Source organism: Tachypleus tridentatus, chromosome 2 (assembly GCF_004210375.1).
Source record: "Tachypleus tridentatus isolate NWPU-2018 chromosome 2, ASM421037v1, whole genome shotgun sequence".
NCBI lineage: Eukaryota > Metazoa > Arthropoda > Merostomata > Xiphosura > Limulidae > Tachypleus > Tachypleus tridentatus.
The window spans coordinates 12,767,555-12,794,597 of NC_134826.1; the positions used below are offsets into that span (position 1 = coordinate 12,767,555).

At 36.0% G+C, this 27,043-nt stretch overlaps 2 protein-coding genes across 2 annotated transcripts; both read left to right on the forward strand.

The window, feature by feature from the left end:
* Window positions 1–5,796: 5,796 nt before the first annotated feature.
* LOC143243037 (uncharacterized) lies at window positions 5,797–20,572 on the forward strand. The gene is made up of 4 exons (XM_076486674.1): window positions 5,797–5,925; window positions 11,795–14,359; window positions 14,470–18,870; window positions 18,981–20,572. The coding sequence occupies exons 1-4, from the start codon at window positions 5,811–5,813 to the stop codon at window positions 20,570–20,572; spliced, it is 8,673 nt and encodes a 2,890-aa protein (XP_076342789.1). The 5' UTR covers window positions 5,797–5,810.
* Window positions 20,573–20,847: 275 nt separating this feature from the next.
* LOC143243080 (uncharacterized) lies at window positions 20,848–23,410 on the forward strand. The gene is made up of 2 exons (XM_076486819.1): window positions 20,848–22,879; window positions 23,254–23,410. Exons 1-2 carry the CDS (start codon window positions 20,848–20,850, stop codon window positions 23,259–23,261), a joined length of 2,040 nt encoding a protein of 679 aa, XP_076342934.1. The 3' UTR covers window positions 23,262–23,410.
* Window positions 23,411–27,043: the final 3,633 nt, after the last annotated feature.

Here is a 27,043-nt window from a genome sequence, read left to right on the forward strand (position 1 = left end):
CACATGATGTAAATATCTTTAATCATTTAGATAACATATCAGCCACCGTTGGTAAACTGGTGTGTTAACTGAAAGAAAGTATTCATTCCGCGTGTAATTTAAAATCTTTCTGATAGTGTTTGCAAATTATATCGCAATACGTTCTTGTAATTGGATGTAATTGAATAGTTAACTACGTGTCAGGTGACCGTACTTTGAGGTCCAATTAAATTAAATCCATCAATTCCAAATATGTTTCGTATGGATGAAATATTTAAAAAATCTAAACAACACTACGACAATTTTTCATAATGTGAAAGTTTAAATCTAACTTCTAAGATTGGAGCAATACATTAATTTAGAATAACAAATATTAGATGTATAAATTTAATACGCTTTAATGTACAGATACGGTATACACACAATCGTTACAGTTACAGTTTGTTTGTTTTGGATTTCCTTAAAAGCTACTCGAGGGCTATCTTTGCTAGCCGTCCCTAATTTAGGAGTGTAAGACTAGATGGAAGGCAGCTAGTCATCATACATAGAATACATACAATGAATTCTTTACCATTGGTTTGTTACAAAGTACTTAAGACTTATTCAGAAATATATACTATCAGTTCTTTACTACTGGTTTGTTACAAAGTACTTAAAAGAAGAGAAATATATACAATGAGGTCTTTATTACTGGTTTGTTACAAACCACTTAAAACACCTATAAATATATATACGAGTTATTTATTATTTCTAAAAATGTTATGGTTGTTCATTTAGATTATCATGATATCTGTTTGTTTCGTTTTGTTTGTTTCAGAATTTCGCACAAAGCTACTCGAGGGCTATCTGTGCTAGCCGTCCCTAATTTAGCAGTGTAAGACTAGAGGAAGGCAGCTAGTCATCACCACCCACCGCCAACTCTTGGGCTACTCTTTTATCAACGAATAGTGGAATTGACCGTCACATTATAACGCCCCACGACTTAAAGGGCGAGCATGTTTGGCGCGACGGGGATGCGAACCCGCGACCCTCAGATTACGAGTCGTACGCCTTAACACGCTTGGCCATGCCGGGCCCTACAGTTACAGAACATTGACAGAAAAGGTGGGACAGGACCCTTAAGTACCTTTAGGTTTTAATATACCTACCATTTGTTAACTCTATCATTTATCTAGTTTATTAAAGACAATTTGAAGAATAAACACATTGCACTGAATAGTTATCCCTCTAGTCTTACACTGCAAAATTAGGGACGGCTAAGGTTTATCCTCCTGGTTGGGGGTTGTGCGGTAGGCTAACAATCTACTCACTTAAAAACCAGCCTGTTAATGAATCCGCGAGCGATTGCGGCTCTATGTTCCTTCAAGGAATCGAGAATCATCAATAATAATAATAATTGAATAGTTAACGGATATCAGTGTTAAGTAATAATATTGAAATGAATTAAATAATGTGTATATGGAGGATTTGTAGCAAAACAGTTTTCGAGCCCGCAAAAGTAAAAGGTTCGCAGATCTTGTGTGCGGGTATCTTTGTTGGGCCACAAATAATGGGACAGGGGAAGGGGTAGTGATTTTGTGTGTGTGGTTTTGAATCCTGACGGATGAGATAGTTGGACCACAAAGAATGAGATAGAACAAGCGGTAGTGGATCTCGTGTGGGTTTGAATCTGACGGATGAGATAGTTGGACCACAAAGAATGAGATAGAACAAGCGGTAGTGGATCTCGTGTGTGGTTTGAATCTGACGGTTGAATGGACCACGGATGAGATAGTTGGACCACAAAGAATGAGATAGAACAAGCGGTAGTGGATCTCGTGTGTGGGTTTGAATCCTGACGGGTGTGATGGCTGGGCTACAAAAAACGAGACAAGACATACAGATTTACATATGGAACCAGTTTTTGACTTATATCATTACACTTTACAGAAAAATGAACAACAAATTATTATTATACAAAGGAGGTCACATGATCATGTATTTTTGAGTGTATTGAATATCAATAGCGATGAATACTTTGTAAAAAAGTATTTCCCACCTACTGTAACTTATAATGAAAGAATTACAAACATAGTTAAGCTGTAACACAGTAAGGCAACTTCTTCTTCTTCATGTGTCAAATCTGCAGCAGACATCGACGACCATGGCATGCTAAACTTCTCTGTTGTCAATCCTCCTTATCAACTCATTGTTGCTCATTGAGTTCTTGGTGACATAGTTATTGAGGCTGTCGATATATTTAGTTCTTTGACACCCTCTGCATTTCCTCCCTTCTATTTTTCCACATAGCATCTGTTTCTCTATCCCATTCTTCCTGCAGATGAGGTTTTTCTTTGCAAAATGGTACTTATAGTAGGTTGCAATAACTTGCTATAGGAGCAGTGTCCATACAGGACCGTTCTGCCCAGCCATTGTTCCATTGTCTGCCTGGCCAGATTGAGTGTTGCGCCATTAATGACACTATGTCAATTGCCTCGCACTCATCCACCACCTGCCTTCCATGACTTCATCGTAACCCTGACACGGGGGGTTAAATGAGTACTCGGTCTTGCCCAAGGACCTCCTATGGGCTAGCGGAGGGAAGGAGCGCCTTACTGTTCCTTTGTCAGAGCGTGCTCTGACCCACTACTAATGCAACTATCCATTCTATTTTACTAACAATGCATACTCTAAATAAAAATCTAGGCTCTTATATGCTGTGGGGTAGATTTTATAATATTCACTCACTGGTAAATTTAAACAGATGCTTAAATACTTAGCCATGTTATAGACAAAAACGAAACGACATATGTACAAATGGTAGTGAAAGTTAATTTAAAGATAGAAGAGAATTCGAAGAGTACATTCCAGTTAGTGATGCTTGATAGCCCAGCTGGTCAATGGACTGCTAAGATAGTAGGCAAGTTCACCCACAAATACTTCAGGAATCGCCAGCAAGAATAAATCGACATGCCAATTAAACAGTACGTATTTCTTCCTGCCTAATTGTAAATAAAAAGAAAAGTTTGTTAAACTTCAAACTAAAAATTGGAGAAAATATAGTCTGGTACTACAATACGAAAGACAAAGTGTTAAACAGTTAACGTGTACTAAAGTTAGGTAACAGTTTTGAAAATGATTTAAATGAGTAAAAACACACTCATAGTTAACGTATGTCAGGGTTGTCAGTAATAGAAAAGTATTTTTAAAATAGCCCTTTAGATACCGGTGTTAAACAGCGTTGTTTAAGTGTTATAATACTTAAACATTAGGTTAATTCGTTTCGGTGGATATCATCAAATTTTCTAAAGTTGCTGTTTGCATCTCCCACAAATTTAACTTTAACATTCAAGTAGAATGAAAAAATTAAATGAAAATAAAAAAACAACAACTGTGGAGGCTCGTGATCTGATGACTGCACACAGTGAAAGTACTTTACGAATGTTAATACACAAATGATATTAGTATGTACATATAGAGTAGACACGGCTGATATTGCTGTAGACCACTTTTATTTGAAAATCACAATCGCCAAGTCTGTGAAACTTTCAATAATGTCGGCGTCAAGTCCCTAGATAAGTACACCTTGTTTGATAAGAGCAAATAATGTAGTAGGGGTAACGTTGTTAACATACTTACTGAATGATAAACGAAACCAGAATAATATCCAACGTTACGATATTCTAAATCTATTGTGAAATGTTAGCAATAAACAAAATAATTTTTTAAATAAAAAAAACAAACTAACAATTGCGTATTTAAAAGAAAATATATTATTAAAATATTGTAGGGAAAAGTTGAATACAAATGTATATTTAATAATAATAAATACAGCGATATACGTGACAAGTTTTATATAAAATCCCGCGATTTTTCCAACAATTGAATGATAGAATATAATTCTTTAAGTTCTTCAAACGATAATTTGTACTAAATCTCACTAATTATAATTTATAAAAATATAGGAGTTTTAATATTCATTTTTACTACTCATAGAACGCTTAAAACGACGCGCTGAAAGTGATGACCTAATATTTGATGTAGTTCACTTGTGCTGTAGTAATCAAGTGAGTCTTCCAGATTCTTGTATCCTGTTGTAATCAAGTGCAATGTTGCTACCACTAGATCGTTTTACAAGTATATTGGCCCCCAATGCTTCGATTACCAGGACTGTTTTACTTTATTAAGGCCTCAATGCCTTGTTAACGAACAATTGTCTGATTTTCACCTGGTTCTGGTGTTGGTTATTAGTTAAAAACCAGGAGCTGTACTGTTCTCTGTTTTAGTGAGTGCTGTTATAACCCCAGTGTAATGTTATGTATTATTTGCGATGAAACCAATTGTATCACTTTTGAAATCCAGTAATTGGTAGCTAATCAGAGTCAACGTGTAACAAATTTAACCATTACTAGTTTATATCGAAGAAATTTGTGAGTTCGGAATGAAATGCTTATCTATTTTCAGACACTTCAAACCAGTCAAAAGTAAAGTCTATTGTACTGCTGGAATTCAGATTGGAATCTATTTCATTATCTAACTATAAAGTCTATCAGATCGTGTACCCGTTCGTTAACTGACTTAATGGAATGTATTATCCGTTTTGTTAAATACAGTCTTTAATCAGAAATATGAGGTTACCTTTAAGGCATTTATTTATGAATATTTGTTGTAAGTAATACCTGAACCATTTTATTGAATTTGCTGTAGAAATAAAAACTATTAATACTGAGACTTTACAAACAACGGAACGTAAAGAAGAGAATTTCATGTCCAAATACACCATTAACCTGAATGATAGATGTGCATAACGTCATGAAAAATAGTGAGGTAAAAATGTGTTGCTTCCAAAAAGAGAAATTTTCCAAAACGCTAATGATTGGATACATTACATGCTCGTGCAGTGAAATTTGATAACAACAAAGGTGGTTTTAAAAAATATATAGGATAATATACGTCTAGCGTTGTCAAAATACGAAATGTTACAATCCGCCAGTTATTAACCAGGAAACTAATTAGAACATTCTTAAACAGCAATAAAGAGTTCCTGCAAGTGCATTGTGGTATTCCTGACACTGTAAACAACCTTCATTTGCAGTATTCACATGGATAGAAAGAACAACCTTTATTTATAGTCTTCACATGTTACAAACATCAAAATGATGAGGAGGTCCTTCAATAAAAGTGACCTAATTACATGTTTGTAGACAAAAAACACGTCATTTTAAACATTTATTTGTATTAACACAACAGTCGATTTGACATTGAACTCAGTAATGGGTCTAAGAACAGAAATATATACTGGTATATTTAAGAGAAACACCAAATCACATTGATAAAAACTAATTGCATAGTAGTTTAAAATATCCTTCACCATTGATTTTACATATTCCAATCTCATATCATAGAATAACATTAACTAAAATAAGTATTAACCATCATTAATCTCTGGCTTAGATAATTAAATCACAACATGAAACTTTACTTCTGTTCTCATTTAAAATGAGTCACTAATTCATGTTTATTCTTCAAAAACTTTCACTTTCTGTTCTCTATATATTTTTTTTACTTGAGAATGTGGAACAGTTCAGACACTATAGTTACTATATTGTTCAGACAAAATAGATTTATATGGCTAGGGTTTGAATATTATCACACGTGGCACAATATCGCTATTATACAGCTAGTGTTTGAATATTATCAAACGTGACACAATATCGCTACATGTTATCCAAGGTTCGATAAGTTTTTCCAACGTGATTTGCTTTAAGAACACATCATGTGACTTTATTTTCTCCGTATGGTAGAGAGCTACACCTTTCTTAAAGAGTGTGATACAGAAACGAACGTTTACAATGTCGAACACTTTACGCTCATTGCTGTTGTTGGGTGTCTTATTGTGGGTAATTAACATTGGATCTTGCGAAGGTACTACGTTGATCCTGGGAAATAACTATCACCAAAACATGGGTAAGAGTGTTTGGTATTTGTATGTTCTATGAAATGGAATGTTAGTTTCATTTCTCTGATATTAAAACAGTTGTATTTTGTATACTAGCAGAGAAACAAGAAACACTTATACCATTTGAGTAGTTTTATTGTATTTATAGCATGTTATACAACTCATTGAACAGTTCACTTAAATCATGATATCCAATAGACGTAAATACTCAGTAAGAGAATATCTCGATGTATCGCTTATAACAACAACATTATAACACAACTAAAGATAACAATGATATGCTGCACTAATATATAACTCAGGAACACTTACACTAATCTGATATTTCACTATTATTATTATATAGGTAAAAACATATACACTAATAATAATAAAAATCTACACTGATCTAGATCAGTGATCATTCGTAGAACGAGTTATCTTCCACGGTTACAAAGATTCTAGGTGAATTATCTACCACCACAATGTTAATAGAATTAACTGTATACCACTGTTACAAAGATCCTTGAATGTATTAGGTACCACTGGTACAAGAATCCTAGAATGAAATATCTACTACTGTTACAACGTACTAAGAATGAATTATCTACCACTGTTATACAGTTTATATTATGAATTATCTTTCACTGTCACAAGGTTACTAAAATGAATTATCTGCTACTGTTACATGGTTCGAACAATAAAGTAACTACCACAATTACAAAGTTTTTAGTATGAAGCATGTTTCACTGTTACAAGGTTTCTAGAATGAATTATCTACCACTGTTACTACTTTCCTACAATAAATTATCTTCCAGTGTTAGAAGGTTCCTAGAAGGAATTATATTCCTTTGTTACAAGAGTCCTAGTATGAATTATTTACCACTTTTACATGGGTTTTAGAATGAAATATCTTCCACTGTTACAAGGTTCTTAGGATGAATTACCTTTCACTGTTTGAAGTTTCCTGGAGTGAATTATCTACCACTGCTTCTAGGTTTGTACTACGAATTATCTATCACTGTTACAAGGTTCTCAGGATGAATTACCTTTCACTGTTTGAAGTTTCCTAGAGTGAATTATCTACCACTGCTTCTAGGTTTGTACTACGAATTATCTATCACTGTTACAAGGTTCTTAGGATGAATTACCTTTCACTGTTTGAAGTTTCCTAGAGTGAATTATCTACCACTGCTTCTAGGTTTGTACTACGAATTATCTATCACTGTTACAAGGCTATTAGAAGGAATTATCTGCCACTGTTTCAAGGTTTCTAGAAGAAATTATCTACCACTGTTACTACGTTCGTAGAATAAATTATCTTCCACTGTTACAAGGTTTCTATAATGAAGTATCTATCACTGTTACAATGTTCCTAGAATGAATTATCTTCCTTTGTTACACGAGTCTAGAATGATTTATCTTCCAATGTTACAAGGTTCCTAGAATGCATTATCTACCTATGTCACAAGGTTCCTAGAATGCATTATCTACCTCTGTCACAAGGTTCCTAGAATGCATTATCTACCTATGTCAAAAGGTTCCTAGAATGCATTATCTACCTATGTGACAAGGTTCCTAGAATGCATTATCTACCTATGTGACAAGGTTCCTAGAATGATTTATCTACAACTATTACACCTTTCATGGAATGTATTATTTTCCGCTTTTACAAGGTTCGTAGAATGAGTTATCTTTTATGGTTACAAAGATTCTAGATGAATTATCTACCATTGTTACAAGGTTCATTGAATGAAGTATCTACCACTGTTACAAGGATCCTAGAATGAAATATTTACTTCAGTTACAACGTGCTTAGAATGAATTATGTAACACTGTTATACGGTTTCTATTAGGAAATATCTTTTACTGTTACAAGGTTCCTAAAATGAATTATCTGCTACTGTTACATGGTTCTAACAATGAATTATCTACCACTATTAGAAGGTTTCTAGTATGAAGTACGTTTCATTGTTACAAGGTCCCTAAAATGAATTGTCTGCTACTGTTACATGGTTCTAACAATGAATTATCTACCACTATTAGAAGGTTTCTAGTATGAAGTACGTTTCATTGTTACAAGGTCCCTAAAATGAATTGTCTGCTACTGTTACATGGTTCTAACAATGAATTATCTACCACTATTAGAAGGTTTCTAGTATGAAGTACGTTTCATTGTTACAAGGTCCCTAAAATGAATTATCTGCTACTGTTACATGGTTCTAACAATGAATTATCTACCACTATTAGAAGGTTTCTAGTATGAAGTACGTTTCATTGTTACAAGGTCCTAAAATGAATTGTCTGCTACTGTTACATGGTTCTAACAATGAATTATCTACCACTATTAGAAGGTTTCTAGTATGAAGTACGTTTCATTGTTACAAGGTACCACCTAAAATGAATTGAATTATCTGCTACTGTTACATGGTTCTAACAACGAATTATCTACCACTATTAGAAGGTTTCTAGTATGAAGTACGTTTCATTGTTACAAGGTCCCTAAAATTAATTGTCTACTACTTTTAGATGGTTCCTAGAATGAGTTATCTTCCATTGTTACAAGAGTCCTTGAACGAATTATTTTCCGATGTTACAAGTATCCTAGAATGAAATATATACCACTGTTGCAAGTGTCGTAGGATTAATTATCTGATTTTAATTAATTTTAGTTTTCTCTCGTACAACCATCCTTTATCTAGTACTTTATCTAGTCGTTCCTCAAATACGGATTGACTCATTTTGTGTGTACACGAAATGTTACGTCCTCTCTCTCTCATATATATAGTAAGTAACATTTTGAAAACAAATAATAGATTAGCAAGGCTAGATTTCTCTCGGTGAATTGATTTTGTATCTTTTAAATCATGTGCTACTCAATTCGATATAATCGAAAGGTAGTTAGTTGTGAGTTGTGATATTTTTAGACAAGACACTTCACATTAAAGACTCTCATTGTATTTACAGTTTATCAGCATAGTTTGAAATATGAAGACCAGCTGTATACTTTTGTAAAATATTTCTGTACACTTGTGTATACCTGTTTGTGTACAACCTAGTTTTGTGTTGTTATATGACATTGTTAAAACGTTTTTATAACAGTATTTCATGTGTATTATGTTTGTTGAATATTTCTGTTGATAAAATTTTATCAAATGACAAATTTCGTATTCTAAATGAAAACCTGTATTAACTCAGTTCACAAGTTTGAGTTAAATTATTGTCATTTGTAAGTGATGTAAGTGATGTCGTGCCATAGTGATGTAAGTGGTGTCGTGCCATAGTGATGTAAGTGATGTCGTGCCATAGTGATGTAAGTGATATCGTGCCATAGTGATGTAAGTGATGTCGTGCCATAGTGATGTAAGTGATGTCGTGCCATAGTGATGTAAGTGATATCGTGCCATAGTGATGTAGTGAGTGATGTCGTGCCATAGTGATGTAAGTGATATCGTGCCATAGTGATGTAAGTGATATCGTGCCATAGTGATGTAAGTGATATCGTGCCATAGTGATATTATGACCAAATGTAACTTTCTGTAGCTTTAGCATTTCACTTCTCAGTTCGTAATTTTCATTTTTTCTAAATAGTGAATCAACACAGAGATAAAATTTTTTGAGTGTCAAAGCTTACAAATTTTAGCTATTTTTAACAAATGTTAACTTTTTTTATATAACTACGAAGTACTCCTAACATTTTAACATCTTTTAAATGCAGTTTTTAAAAATTGATTAACATCTGTTTTAAGATAGTACCAAAGAAATGTTTAATATGTTTTTAAAATAACAAGAAACAATATTTAACATGTGTTTTGAAATAGCACCAAAGCAATGTTTAACATATGTTTTTAAATAGTAGTGAAGCAATGTTTAATATCTGTTTTAAAATAACACCAAAGTAATATTTAACAACTGTTTTAAAATAGCACCAGAGCAATGTTTAACATCTGTTTTAAATAGCACCAAAGCAATGTTTGACACCTGTTTTCAAATAGCACCAATGCAATGTTTAATATGTTTTAAAATAACAATGAAACAATATTTAACCTCTGTTTTAAAATAGTACCAAAGCAACATTTAACATCTCTTTAAAATAGCACCAAAGCAATGTTTGATATCTGTTTTGAAATAGTACTCAAGAAATGTTTAATATCTGTTTTGAAATAGTATCAAAGCAATGTTTAACATGTTTTAAGCTAACTACGAAACAGTGTTTAACATTTGTTTTAAAATAGCAGCAAAGCAGATTTTAATATCTGTTTTCAAATAGTACTAAAGCAATGTTTAACATCTGTTTTCAAATATGTTTAACATGTTTTAAAGTAGCTCAAAAACAATGTTTAACATGTTTTAAAGTAGTAACATCTGTTTTCAAATAGTACTAAAGCAATGTTTAACATGTTTTAAAGTAACATCTGTTTTCAAAAAGTACAAATAGTACATCTAAAGTACTAAATGTTTAACGTGTTTTAAAGTAACATCTGTTTTCAAATAGTACCAAAGCAATGTTTAACGTGTTTTAAAGTAACATCTATTTTCAAATAGTACTAAAGCAATGTTTAACATGTTTTAAAGTAAACAGGCACAAAAGAATGCACAAAATCTCTCTTTGTATAGCTGTAAAATGTCCTTACGATACAGTTTATTTTTCTACAGCATTAGTAAAATATTGTATTTCTAATTCTAAGTACTTTTCATTCAAATAATTGTCTAATTCCTCTTTGTTTTAAATATACAATAGTTCCTAAAGTATATTTAAAAAATAACAGCCACATAAACAGATCTAATGTTTTTAGATACACTTGTCCCTCATGTTCACTGTTGTGTCTGTAGTAATACCAGTAATTTTGTCTCTTCTCTCTCAGTGATTTTGTCTGTTTGTGCTGTCATTAGTTTAGTACACTATATGTAGTTTTTCCTGTCTCTACTGACAGTAGCTAATGTATAATGTTGAATTCTTTCTCCTATCAGAAGTTTCGCTTCGTATTTCTAGTTTTAACGGTCAGTAAATTCTTACACTGCAATTTTCACTGTCTCTACAGTTAGTAGATTTGTATTGTGTTTCTGATCATTAGAATTTTACACTGTTTGTAGCTAAATCTATCAATACTTTCATGCACTGTTAGTGTGTGTGTCCACTGTAAGTAGGTTTGTCTGTCTTTTTTCATCATTCTATACGATCGAACATTTCTATTTCAAAGAAACTGATACGAAAACATTTGTGAAACATAGTTACAAGAAAGAAAACGTAAGATTATTAGTCATACTTATAAGATGCATAATGACCTAAAACGTTTATATCACTTCAATTAAACCGTTTTTGAAACAGAAACAGAAATAAATTTTAAAGTATTTTGAAAACACCTAAACTGAATGTAAATTAATGCCACTTAGTTTGAAAAGGAACTGCATCAATAGATACTTTTCATTTCCGGTTACATTGAAAGGATAGTTTATAAAAGAAATGCAAAAAACTCAGATCTATTTCAAGGAAATAGTAAAACATAATTCTTTGATCTATGAATAACATCTTTTAGACAATAATGACCCAATACTGCTTAAGATATTCATAATATGTTTCAGTATAATGTGTATACATAAGATCTTTCATGAACAATAAAATATTACAGTTTAATATATAAAGATAACACGTTTCAGCAACAACAAATTATCACTCTTTAATATATATATACACAATATATTTAAGAAAAAATATTACTATCTAATATCTATATATACACATAAAATATTTCTGCAATAAAAAACATAGCATACAAAGACAATAATAAAACATAAATAACTACTGTACTTAAAGCCTGCTTTACACATAACACCGCGTTACGTTTCTATAAGATCACTTAACCAATAATAACACATATATATCTGTTTCACCTACAGAAAACAAATCAAGTACGAGTTCAACCAGTCAACCATTGCCAACGGAATCAATAATAAGAACTTTAACCAAATCCAATTCAACCATAAAAGCAGAAACGCCAACTTCCGTTGTTTCGACATCATTTACTGCCTCATCAGATCAACTACCTTCAAGTACCGTCTCTACCAGTAAAGGATGGACAACAGAGTCAACACGTCCAACTTTCTCTAAACCTACTGTAACCATAGAATCAGAAAGGTCTACTTCCGTTGATACGACATCGTCTACTTTCTCATCAGAACAATTATCGTCTAGTACTGGTTCTTCTAGTAAAAAAATGACAAGCGAATATACACCAGAAATTTCATCTAAATCAACAACAACCATAAACCCAAAAACGTCAACTTCTGTTGGATCGACAAGGTTTACTGCCTCATCAAATCAATTACCTTCCAGTACTGTCTCTACCAGTGAAGAAGAGACAATAAAATCAACTCGTCCAACTTCATCGAAATCTACTTTAACCACAAAACCAGAAACGTCTACTTCCATTGATACTATTTTATCTTCTTCTACATCAGATCAATTATCTTCTAGTAGTGATTCTTCTGAAAAAACAGTGACAACCGAATCAACACTGGGAACTTCATCTAGATCTGCATCAACCTTTAACCCCAAAACGTCTACTTCCGTTAATTCAAAACCGTTTACTGCCTCCTCAGATCAATTATCTTCCAGTACTGTCTCTACCAGTAAAGGATGGACAACAGAGTCAACACGTCCAACTTTCTCTAAACCTACTGTAACCATAGAATCAGAAAGGTCTACTTCCGTTGATACGACATCGTCTACTTCCTCATCAGAACAATTATCGTCTAGTACTGGTTCTTCTAGTAAATCAATGACAAGCGAATCTACACCAGAAATTTCATCTAAATCAACAACAACCATAAACCCAAAAACGTCAACTTCTGTTGCATCGACATCGTATACTGCCTCATCAGATCAACTACCTTCCAGTACTGTCTCTACCAGTAAAGGAGGGACAACAGAGTCAACACGTCCAACTTTCTCTAAATCTACTGCAACCATAGAATCAGAGAGGTCTACTTCCGTTGATACGACATCGTCTACTTCCTCATCAGAACAATTATCGTCTAGTACTGGTTCTTCTAGTAAAAAAATGACAAGCGAATATACACCAGAAATTTCATCTAAATCAAAAACAACCATAAACCCAAAAATGTCTACTTCTGTTGGATCGACAACGTTTAATGCCTCATCAGATCAATTATCTTCCAGTACTGTCTCTACCAGTAAAGTAGGGACAGCAGAATCAACACGTCCAACTTTCTCTAAATCTACTGCAACCATAGAATCAGAAAGGTCTACTTCCGTTGATACGACATGGTCTACTTCCTCATCAGAACAATCATTGTCTAGTACTGGTTCTTCTAGTAAAACAATGACAAGCGAATCTACACCAGAAATTTCATCTAAATCAACAACAACCATAAACCCCAAAACGTCTACTTCCGATGATTCGACACCGTTTACTGCCTCATCAGATCAATTACGTTCCAGTACTGTCTCTACCAGTAAAGGAGAGACAACAGAGTCAACACGTCCAACTTTCTCTAAATCTACTGTAACCGTAGAATCAGAAAGGTCTACTTCCGTGGATACGACATCGTCTACTTCCTCATCAGAACAATTATCGTCTAGTAGTGGATCTTCTAGTAAAACAATGACAAGCGAATCTACACCAGAAACTTCATCTAAATCTGCATCTACTATAAACCCAAAAATGTCTACTTCTGTTGGATCGACAACGTTTACTGCCTCATCAGATCAATTACCTTCCAGTACTGTCTCTACCAGTGAAGAAGAGACAATAAAATCAACTCGTCCAACTATATCGAAATCTACTTTAACCACAAAACCAGAAACGTCTACTTCCATTGATACTATTTTATCTTCTACTACATCAGATCAATTGCCTTCTAGTAGTGATTCTTCTGAAAAAACAGTGACAACCGAATCAACAGTGGGAACTTCATCTAGATCTGCATCAACCTTTAACCCCCAAACGTCTACTTCCGTTGATTCGACACCGTTTACTGCCTCATCAGATCAATTACCTTCCAGTACTGTCTCTACCAGTAAAGGAAGGATAACAGAGTCAACACGTCTAACTTTCTCTAAATCTACTGTAACCATAGAATCAGAAAGGTCTACTTCCGTTGATACGACATCGTCTACTTCCTCATCAGAACAATTATCGTCTAGTACTGGTTCTTCTAGTAAAACAATGACAAGCGAATCTACACCAGAAACTTCATCTAAATCTGCATCAACTATAAACCCAAAAATGTCTACTTCTGTTGCATCGACATCGTTTACTGCCTCATCAGATCAACTACCTTCAAGTACTGTCTCTACCAGTAAAGGAGGGACAACAGAGTCAACACGTCCAACTTTCTCTAAATCTACTGTAACCATAGAATCAGAAAGGTCTACTTCCGTTGATACGACATCGTCTACTTCCTCATCAGAACAATTATCGTCTAGTACTGGTTCTTCTAGTAAAACAATGACAAGCGAATCTACACCAGAAACTTCATCTAAATCTGCATCAACTATAAACCCAAAATGTCTACTTCTGTTGGATCGACAACGTTTACTGCCTCATCAGATCAATTATCTTCCAGTACTGTCTCTACCAGTAAAGTAGGGACAGCAGAATCAACACGTCCAACTTTCTCTAAATCTACTGCAACCATAGAATCAGAAAGGTCTACTTCCGTTGATACGACATGGTCTACTTCCTCATCAGAACAATCATCGTCTAGTACTGGTTCTTCTAGTAAAACAATGACAAGCGAATCTACACCAGAAATTTCATCTAAATCAACAACAACCATAAACCCCAAAACGTCTACTTCCGATGATTCGACACCGTTTACTGCCTCATCAGATCAATTACGTTCCAGTACTGTCTCTACCAGTAAAGGAGAGACAACAGAGTCAACACGTCCAACTTTCTCTAAATCTACTGTAACCGTAGAATCAGAAAGGTCTACTTCCGTGGATACGACATCGTCTACTTCCTCATCAGAACAATTATCGTCTAGTAGTGGATCTTCTAGTAAAACAATGACAAGCGAATCTACACCAGAAACTTCATCTAAATCTGCATCTACTATAAACCCAAAAATGTCTACTTCTGTTGGATCGACAACGTTTACTGCCTCATCAGATCAATTACCTTCCAGTACTGTCTCTACCAGTGAAGAAGAGACAATAAAATCAACTCGTCCAACTATATCGAAATCTACTTTAACCACAAAACCAGAAACGTCTACTTCCATTGATACTATTTTATCTTCTACTACATCAGATCAATTGCCTTCTAGTAGTGATTATTCTGAAAAAACAGTGACGACCGAATCAACACTGGGAACTTCATCTAAATCTGCATCAACCTTTAACCCCAAAACGTCTACTTCCGTTGATTCGACACCGTTTACTGCCTCATCAGATCAATTACCTTCCAGTACTGTCTCTACCAGTAAAGTAGGGACAGCAGAATCAACACGTCCAACTTTCTCTAAATCTACTGCAACCATAGAATCAGAAAGGTCTACTTCCGTTGATTCGAAATCGTCTACTTCCTCATCAGAACAATTATCGTTTAGTACTGGTTCTTCTAGCAAATCAATGACAAGCGAATCTACACCAGAAATTTCATCTAAATCAACAACAACCATAAACCCAGAAACGTCAACTTCTATTGCATCGACATCGTTTACTGCCTCATCAGATCAACTACCTTCAAGTACTGTCTCTATCAGTAAAGGTGGGACAACAGAGTCAACACGTCTAACTTTCTCTAAATCTACTGTAACCATAGAATCAGAAAGGTCTACTTCCGTTGATACGACATCGTCTACTTCCTCATCAGAACAATTATCGTCTAGTAGTGGTTCTTCTAGTAAAACAATGACAAGCGAATCTACACCAGAAACTTCATCTAAATCTGCATCAACTATAAACCCAAAAATGTCTACTTCTGTTGGATCGACATCGTTTACTGCCTCATCAGATCAATTACCTTCCAGTACTGTCTCTACCAGTAAAGGTGGGACAACAGAGTCAACACGTCCAACTTTCTCTAAATCTATTGTAACCATAGAATCAAAAAGGTCTACTTCTGTTGATACGACATCGTCTACTTCCTCATCAGAACAATTATCGTCTAGTAGTGGATCTTCTAGTAAAACAATGACAAGCGAATCTACACCAGAAACTTCATCTAAATCTGCATCAACTATAAACCCAAAAATGTCTACTTCTGTTGCATCGACATCGTTTATTGCCTCATCAGATCAAGTACCTTCCAGTACTGTCTCTACCAGTAAAGGTGGGACAACAGAGTCAACATGTCTAACTTTCTCTAAATCTACTGTAACCATAGAATCAGAAAGGTCTACTTCCGTTGATACGACATCGTCTACTTCCTCATCAGAACAATTATCGTCTAGTAGTGGTTCTACTAGTAATTCAATGAAAAGCGAATCTACACCAGAAATTTCATCTAAATCAACAACAACCATAAACCCAGAAACGTCAACTTCTATTGCATCGACATCGTTTACTGCCTCATCAGATCAATTACCTTCCAGTACTGTCTCTACCAGTGAAGAAGAGACAATAAAATCAACTCGTCCAACTATATCGAAATCTACTTTAACCACAAAACCAGAAACGTCTACTTCCATTGATACTATTTTATCTTCTACTACATCAGATCAATTGCCTTCTAGTAGTGATTATTCTGAAAAAACAGTGACGACCGAATCAACACTGGGAACTTCATCTAAATCTGCATCAACCTTTAACCCCAAAACGTCTACTTCCGTTGATTCGACACCGTTTACTGCCTCATCAGATCAATTACCTTCCAGTACTGTCTCTACCAGTAAAGTAGGGACAGCAGAATCAACACGTCCAACTTTCTCTAAATCTACTGCAACCATAGAATCAGAAAGGTCTACTTCCGTTGATTCGAAATCGTCTACTTCCTCATCAGAACAATTATCGTTTAGTACTGGTTCTTCTAGCAAATCAATGACAAGCGAATCTACACCAGAAATTTCATCTAAATCAACAACAACCATAAACCCAGAAACGTCAACTTCTATTGCATCGACATCGTTTACTGCCTCATCAGATCAACTACCTTCAAGTACTGTCTCTATCAGTAAAGGTGGGACAACAGAGTCAACACGTCCAACTTTCTCTAAATCTACTGTAACCACAGAATCAGAAAGGTCTACTTCCGTTGATACGACATCGTCTACTTCCTCATCAGAACAATTATCGTCTAGTAGTGGTTCTTCTAGTAAAACAATGACAAGCGAATCTACACCAGAAACTTCATCTAAATCTGCATCAACTATAAACCCAAAAATGTCTACTTCTGTTGGATCGACATCGTTTACTGCCTCATCAGATCAATTACCTTCCAGTACTGTCTCTACCAGTAAAGGTGGGACAACAGAGTCAACACGTCCAACTTTCTCTAAATCTATTGTAACCATAGAATCAAAAAGGTCTACTTCTGTTGATACGACATCGTCTACTTCCTCATCAGAACAATTATCGTCTAGTAGTGGATCTTCTAGTAAAACAATGACAAGCGAATCTACACCAGAAACTTCATCTAAATCTGCATCAACTATAAACCCAAAAATGTCTACTTCTGTTGCATCGACATCGTTTATTGCCTCATCAGATCAAGTACCTTCCAGTACTGTCTCTACCAGTAAAGGTGGGACAACAGAGTCAACATGTCTAACTTTCTCTAAATCTACTGTAACCATAGAATCAGAAAGGTCTACTTCCGTTGATACGACATCGTCTACTTCCTCATCAGAACAATTATCGTCTAGTGGTGGTTCTAATAGTAATTCAATGACAAGCGAATCTACACCAGAAATTTCATCTAAATCAACAACAACCATAAACCCAGAAACGTCAACTTCTATTGCATCGACATCGTTTACTGCCTCATCAGATCAAGTACCTTCCAGTACTGTCTCTACCAGTAAAGGTGGGACAACAGAGTCAACACGTCCAACTTTCTTTAAATCTACTGTAACCATAGAATCAGAAAGGTCTACTTCCGTTGATACGACATCGTCTACTTCCTCATCAGAACAATTATCGTCTAGTACTGGTTCTTCTAGTAAAACAATGACAAGCGAATCTACACCAGAAATTTCATCTAAATCTGCATCAACCATAAACCCAGAAACGTCTACTTCTGTTGCATCAACATCGTTTACTACCTCATCAGATCAACTACCTTCAAGTACCGTCTCTACCAATAAAGGAGGAACAACAGAGTCAACACGACCAACTTTCTCTAAACCTACTGTAACCATAGAATCAGAAAGGTCTACTTCCGTTGATACGACATCGTCTACTTCCTCATCAGAACAATTATCGTCTAGTATTGGTTCTTCTAGTAAAACAATGACAAGCGAATCTACACCAGAAACTTCATCTAAATCTGCATCAACCTTTAACCCCAAAACGTCTACTTCCGTTGATTTGACACCGTTTACTGCCTCCTTAGATCAATTACCTTCCAGTACTGTCTCTACCAGTAAAGGTGGGACAACAGAGTCAACACGTCTAACTTTCTCTAAATCTACTGCAACCATAGAATCACAAAGGCCTACTTCCGTTGATACGACATCGTCTACTTCCTCATCAGAACAATTATCGTCTAGTACTGGTTCTTCTAGTAAATCAATGACAAGCGAATCTACACCAGAAATTTCATCGAAATCAACAACAACCATAAACCCAAAAACGTCAACTTCTGTTGCATCGACATCGTTTACTGCCTCATCAGATCAATTACCTTCCAGTACTGTCTCTACCAGTAAAGGTGGGACAACAGAGTCAACACGTCTAACTTTCTCTAAATCTACTGCAACCATAGAATCACAAAGGTCTACTTCCGTTGATACGACATCGTCTACTTCCTCATCAGAACAATTATCGTCTAGTACTGGTTCTTCTAGTAAATCAATGACAAGCGAATCTACACCAGAAATTTCATCTAAATCAGCAACAACCATAAACCCAAAACGTCAACTTCTGTTGCATCGACATCGTATACTGCCTCATCAGATCAACTACCTTCAAGTACTGTCTCTACCAGTAAAGGAGGGACAACAGAGTCAACACGTCCAACTTTCTCTAAATCTACTGCAACCATAGAATCAGAGAGGTCTACTTCCGTTGATACGACATCGTCTACTTCCTCATCAGAACAATTATCGTCTAGTACTGGTTCTTCTAGTAAAACAATGACAAGCGAATCTACACAAGAAACTTCATCTAAATCTGCATCAACTATAAACCCAAAAATGTCTACTTCTGTTGGATCGACACCGTTTACTGCCTCATCAGATCAAGTACCTTCAAGTACTGTCTCTACCAGTAAAGGAGGGACAACAGAGTCAACACGTCCAACTTTCTCTAAATCTACTGTAACCATAGAATCAGAAAGGTCTACTTCCGTTGATACGACATCGTCTACTTCCTCATCAGAACAATTATCGTCTAGTAGTGGTTCTTCTAGTAAAACAATGACAAGCGAATCTACACCAGAAACTTCATCTAAATCTGCATTTACTATAAACCCAAAAATGTCTACTTCTGTTGGATCGACAACGTTTACTGCCTCATCAGATCAATTACTTCCCAGTACTGTCTCTACCAGTGAAGAAGAGACAATAAAATCAACTCATCCAACTACATCGAAGTATACTCTAACCACAAAACCAGAAACGTCTACTTCCATTGATACTATTTTATCTTCTACTACATCAGATCAATTACCTTCTAGTAGTGATTCTTCTGAAAAAACAGTGACAACCGAATCAACACTGGGAACTTCATCTAGATCTGCATCAACCTTTAACCCCAAAACGTCTACTTCCGTTGATTCGACACCGTTTACTGCCTCATCAGATCAATTACCTTCTAGTACCGTCTCTACCAATAAAGGAGGAACAACAGAGTCAACACGACCAACTTTCTCTAAACCTACTGTAACCATAGAATCAGAAAGGTCTACTTCCGTTGATACGACATCGTCTACTTCCTCATCAGAACAATTATCGTCTAGTATTGGTTCTTCTAGTAAAACAATGACAAGCGAATCTACACCAGAAACTTCATCTAAATCTGCATCAACCTTTAACCCCAAAACGTCTACTTCCGTTGATTCGACACCGTTTACTGCCTCATCAGATCAATTACCTTCCAGTACTGTCTCTACCAGTAAAGGTGGGACAACAGAGTCAACACGTCTAACTTTCTCTAAATCTACTGCAACCATAGAATCACAAAGGCCTACTTCCGTTGATACGACATCGTCTACTTCCTCATCAGAACAATTATCGTCTAGTACTGGTTCTTCTAGTAAATCAATGACAAGCGAATCTACACCAGAAATTTCATCGAAATCAACAACAACCATAAACCCAAAAACGTCAACTTCTGTTGCATCGACATCGTTTACTGCCTCATCAGATCAATTACCTTCCAGTACTGTCTCTACCAGTAAAGGTGGGACAACAGAGTCAACACGTCTAACTTTCTCTAAATCTACTGCAACCATAGAATCACAAGGTCTACTTCCGTTGATACGACATCGTCTACTTCCTCATCAGAACAATTATCGTCTAGTACTGGTTCTTCTAGTAAATCAATGACAAGCGAATCTACACCAGAAATTTTATCTAAATCAACAACAACCATAAACCCAAAACGTCAACTTCTGTTGCATCGACATCGTATACTGCCTCATCAGATCAACTACCTTCAAGTACTGTCTCTACCAGTAAAGGAGGGACAACAGAGTCAACACGTCCAACTTTCTCTAAATCTACTGCAACCATAGAATCAGAGGTCTACTTCCGTTGATACGACATCGTCTACTTCCTCATCAGAACAATTATCGTCTAGTACTGGTTCTTCTAGTAAAACAATGACAAGCGAATCTACACAAGAAACTTCATCTAAATCTGCATCAACTATAAACCCAAAAATGTCTACTTCTGTTGGATCGACACCGTTTACTGCCTCATCAGATCAAGTACCTTCAAGTACTGTCTCTACCAGTAAAGGAGGGACAACAGAGTCAACACGTCCAACTTTCTCTAAATCTACTGTAACCATAGAATCAGAAAGGTCTACTTCCGTTGATACGACATCGCCTACTTCCTCATCAGAACAATTATCGTCTAGTAGTGGTTCTTCTAGTAAAACAATGACAAGCGAATCTACACCAGAAACTTCATCTAAATCTGCATCTACTATAAACCCAAAAATGTCTACTTCTGTTGGATCGACAACGTTTACTGCCTCATCAGATCAATTACTTCCCAGTACTGTCTCTACCAGTGAAGAAGAGACAATAAAATCAACTCATCCAACTACATCGAAGTATACTCTAACCACAAAACCAGAAACGTCTACTTCCATTGATACTATTTTATCTTCTACTACATCAGATCAATTACCTTCTAGTAGTGATTCTTCTGAAAAAACAGTGACAACCGAATCAACACTGGGAACTTCATCTAGATCTGCATCAACCTTTAACCCCAAAACGTCTACTTCCGTTGATTCGACACCGTTTACTGCCTCATCAGATCAATTACCTTCTAGTACTGTCTCTACCAGTAAAATAGGGACAGCAGAATCAACACGTTTAACTTTCTCTAAATCTACTGGAACCATAGAATCAGAAAGGTCTACTTCCGTTGATACGACATCGTCTACTTCCTCATCAGAACAATTATCGTCTAGTACTGGTTCTTCTAGTAAATCAATGACAAGCGAATCTACACCAGAAATTTCATCTAAATCAACAACAACCATAAACCCAAAAACGTCAACTTCTGTTGCATCGACATCGTTTACTGCCTCATCAAATCAATTACCTTCCAGTACTGTCTCTACCAGTAAAGGTGGGACAACAGAGTCAACACGTCTAACTTTCTCTAAATCTACTGCAACCATAGAATCACAAAGGTCTACTTCCGTTGATACGACATCGTCTACTTCCTCATCAGAACAATTATCGTCTAGTACTGGTTCTTCTAGTAAATCAATGACAAGCGAATCTACACCAGAAATTTCATCTAAATCTGCAACAACTATAAACCCAAAAACGTCTACTTCTGTTGCATCGACATCGTATACTGCCTCATCAGATCAACTACCTTCAAGTACTGTCTCTACCAGTAAAGGAGGGACAACAGAGTCAACACGTCCAACTTTCTCTAAATCTACTGTAACCATAGAATCAGAAACGTCTACTTCCATTGATACTATTTTATCTTCTACTACATCAGATCAATTACCTTCTACTAGTGATTCTTCTGAAAAAACAGTGACAACCGAATCAACAGTGGGAACTTCATCTAGATCTGCATCAACCTTTAACCCCAAAACGTCTACTTCCGTTGATTCGACACCGTTTACTGCCTCCTCAGATCAATTACCTTCCAGTACTGTCTCTACCAGTAAAGGTGGGACAACAGAGTCAACACGTCTAACTTTCTCTAAATCTACTGCAACCATAGAATCACAAAGGTCTACTTCCGTTGATACGACATCGTCTACTTCCTCATCAGAACAATTATCGTCTAGTAGTGGATCTTCTAGTAAAACAATGACAAGCGAATCTACACCAGAAACTTCATCTAAATCTGCATCTACTATAAACCCAAAAATGTCTACTTCTGTTGGATCGACAACGTTTACTGCCTCATCAGATCAATTACCTTCCAGTACTGTCTCTACCAGTGAAGAAGATACAATAAAATCAACTCGTCCAACCTTATCGAAATCTACTCTAACCACAAAACCAGAAACGTCTACTTCCATTGATACTGTGTTCCCTACTGCCTCATCAGATCAATTACCTTCCATTACTGTCTCTACCAGTGAAGAAGAGACAACTGGAAGTTTCGGTGATGTAACTACTGAAGAAATGTCCAGTACGATAACAGGTAAATATCTAGAACTTTTGTTTTGTATTATAATAGATTTAGTGTATTAAAGTCATAACGTAAACAAATTATACTTAGGGTTCAGTCTTTGTTATTATATTTTTATGAATAATCTAATTTTTTGTCATTTGTAAAGAAAGAGATGAAAACCAAGTACTGTGTATTTCATATTATTGCTTGATGTGAATGAATATTTTTGATATTTTTGTGTAATAATCAGAGCACAGGTTTTATCAGTAGTACTTTGTGTGTAATGGATTCATTGAATTTAGTGGCAGCCCAAGTTAACTGTACTAAAGTTTTTCAATAGACATCCGTTACACAAGATAGAAAACTAGTCTTTTGATCACTATTTTTTTCATTGTTCTCTTTAGTTCCTTAGGTTTGTTTTGTTTTGAAATTCGTGCAAAGTTAGCCGTCCCTAATTTAGCAGTGTAAGACTAGAAGCAAGGCATCTCGTCATCATTCATCTACTGCTAACTCTTAGGCTAGTCTTTTACCAACGAATAGTGGAATTGACCGTCACCTTATAACGCCTCCACGGCTGATAGGTCGGTATGCTTAGTGCGACAGTTGGTTATGAGTTTTAAGAATCTTTCCTTAAGTTAAAAGTAATTTTTTGTTAGTGTGTTGCTTTTTTTTGTGTTTTTTTTGTTCAAATCAATTAGGCTATTTCCGATAAGCAACCGATAAATAACGTAATAGTAATATTATTTAATAGTAATAACAGAGCAGTAGATATTGACTATCTAGTTCGATCATTCATTGACGACAAAATATTCTTGATATGGTTTGACAGTAACGCTGTTGAAGGCATGGAAAGTATTGTCTGTACTACCATTATATCTGTGAAACATGGTGCAACAGAATATGACGGAGTTGGGGACAACTTCTGAGCCTCTGGGTAAGAAGTATTATGGACTGTGCATTTCCTTCTCCTCCAAGATCAGTAATAATAAGGGTGTTAACCACCACACTTGACGTAGTGAGGGTCAGTTTGATATTCGTCATGTTCTTAATGACAACAATGAGTACACATAAAAAAACTATAAGATGCTTTCGAATGTCTGAACCTCTGGCACTGGAAACACTGGAGAGGGGGTTAAGAATGTATGGCCGTACCTAACGGTTCAGATAACAGAGGACGCGGTGATATAAACGTCAAAATTAAGACATTAGAAGGTAGAAAATTCCGAATATGCAAGTGCAGATATGAGAAGAGACTCCTTGGCTGGAGAAATATTAATAGAGGAGTTACCTGAATAGTTATGTCTCCAATGGTCTTCAACCTCAACAGCAGTTAGCTATACATGTATGTAGGAATAGATGTTTTCACCAAAATGTCTCCATAATACGACTTCCTAACCTGCTTTGGCGAATCAGCAAGCCCTTTTTAAATAAAAATGAGAGAAATTTGCCCCAAGTATTATGTCAAATAAAGAATGATTTAAAATCTTGGAATAGGTTCTGGTTGTGGTGGTGATTTCGTAATAGAGTTGTCTATGCATGGTCGTTTCCAGCTAGCTGTTTTTTGCGATTTTATTTTTGAAGGACTGGGGAATCCATAATAAAGAGAGGAATATTCATTGACAACTTACTCCACCCACCGTGGAGTCCTAGGGTGGTATGTATTAGATTCAGTGACCCCACCCACCATGGAAGCCTAGGGTGGTATGTACTACAATGACAATTGACCCCACCCACCATGGAGTCCTAGGGTGGTATGTACTACAATGACAACTGACCCCACCCATCATGGAGTCCTAGGGTGGTATGTATTACAATGACAACTGACACCACCCACCATGGAGTCATAGGGTCGTATGTACTACAATTACAACTGACCCCACCCACCATGGAGTCCTTGGTGGTATGTACTACAATGACAAAATATCACCCTGCACCAATGCTATATTTTTGTGAGCACTATACCTAAACACCAGCATCAGACACAATATCCACAAAAACCGTTGAGAAGGTTCAACATTAGTACTCAGTTGACCCTAGCGCAGCAGGGCCACTCGTCTCCAGGAATTCAAAGCCAAAGTGGTATGATGGAACCCTCAACCACCAAGATCTTCCCTTCACTTTCATGGGTCAGCAAACACATGGATGAATATTCAGATCCAAGAGAAGGTAAACTGAAAATACGGAGCACTTTCCTGGGAGCTCCCGCACCACATGGCTCGGCATGGCCAGGTGGTTAATGCACTAGACTCGTAGCCTGAAGGTCGGGTTCGAATCCCCGTCACACCAAACATGCTCGCCATTTCAGCCGTAGGAGCGTTATAATATGCCGTTCAATCCCACTATCGTTGATAAGAGAGTAGCCTAAGAGTTGGTGGTGAGCGGTGATGACAAGCTACCTTCCTCTATTCTTGCACTGCTAAATTAGGAGCAGCTGGCGCAGATAGCCCTTGTGTAGCGTTGCGCGAAATCAAAACAATCCAAACCAAACCAATCCCCACCACATACAGGAATCGACCTCGAGATTCGTAGTTACTGAAACCTTTTGATACGAGAATACTTTGTTACCTCAATAACATACTGTTTGTCATTTATATGAAAAATACCAACGTCAGAGCTTCCAGATGTTAGTTTTTTACATAAATAAATTTAACTTATAGTTTTCTGAAGCTATGACTGTTAGCAACACTTCAACAATTTAAAGACTTGTCCTCATTCTGTAGAACGTTTTATTCACTTTGTCTGAATCTGTCACAATTGGATTGTGAAGGTTAGACTTCTATAATGCGGTAACTAGCTATTACACCTGTCACATTTTCTATACTGAGAGTTAAATAGATCTGCTATAGAGATATATGTTAAAAGTGACTACAGTATGATTAACTAATCTTACCTATCCAAATCAGAGAAGTTTTGCTTTTTTTGGATTAGAGATATTCTAGTCTTAATCATTTATTACAAATAACTTATTACACTTGGTTCTAAATGTTTAAATGTAAAAAAAAGTGTCTTTGGCTGTCAATCCTAACCACAACTATAAGGTATTCGTGACTCTGCATAAGTGGCCCGGCATGGCCAAGCGTGTTAAGGCGTGCGACTCGTAATCTGAGAGTCGCGGGTTCGCATCCCCGTCGCGCCAAACATGCTCGCCCTTTCGGCCGTGGGGGCGTTATAATGTGACGGTCAATCCCACTATTCGTTGGTAAAGAGTAGCCCAAGAGTTGGCGGGGTTGGTGATGATTAGCTGCCTTATCTCTAGTCTTACACTGCTAAATTATGGACTGGCCAGCAGATAGCCCTCGAGTAGCTTTGTGCGAAATTTGAAACAAACAAAAAACAAAACAAACAGATATCATGATAATCTAAATGAACAACCATAACATTTTTAGAAATAATAAATAACTCGTATATATATTTATAGGTGCTTCTTAAGTGGTTTGTAACAAACCAGTAATAAAGACCTCATTGTATATATTTCTGGGTTCTTTTTAAGTACTTTGTAACAAACCAGTAGTAAAGAACTGATGGTATATATTTCTGAATAAGTCTTAAGTACTTTGTAACAAACCAATGGTAAAGAATTCATTGTATGTATTTCTGGGTACTTCTTAATTAGTTTGTGAGAAACCAATAATAACAAATTCATTGTATACATTTCAGTATATTTCTTAAATAATTTGTAACAGATCAATAATAAAGAACTCATTGTATATATTTCTGTGTACTTCTTAAGTTGTTTTAACAAATCAATAATAAAGAACTTATTGTTTATATTTCTGGGTACTTTTTAAGTTGTTTCTAGCATACCAGTTATAAAGAACTCATTGTTTATATTTCTGGGTACTTTTTAAGTTGGTTCTTTTTTGTTTGTTTGTTTTGGAATTTCGGACAAAGCTACTCGAGGGCTATCTGTGCTAGCCGTCCCTAATTTAGCAGTGTAAGACTAGAGGGAAGGCAGCTAGTCATCACCACCCACCGCCAACTCTTGGGCTACTTTTTTTACCAACAGAATAGTGGGATTGACCGTCACATTATACACCCCCACGGCTGGGAGGGCGAGCATGTTTAGCGCGACGCGGGCGCGAACCCGCGACCCGCGGATTACGAGTCGCACGCCTTACGCGCTTGGCCATGACAGGCCTAACTTGTTTCTACCATACCAGTTACAAAGAACTCATTGTTTATATTTCTGAGTAC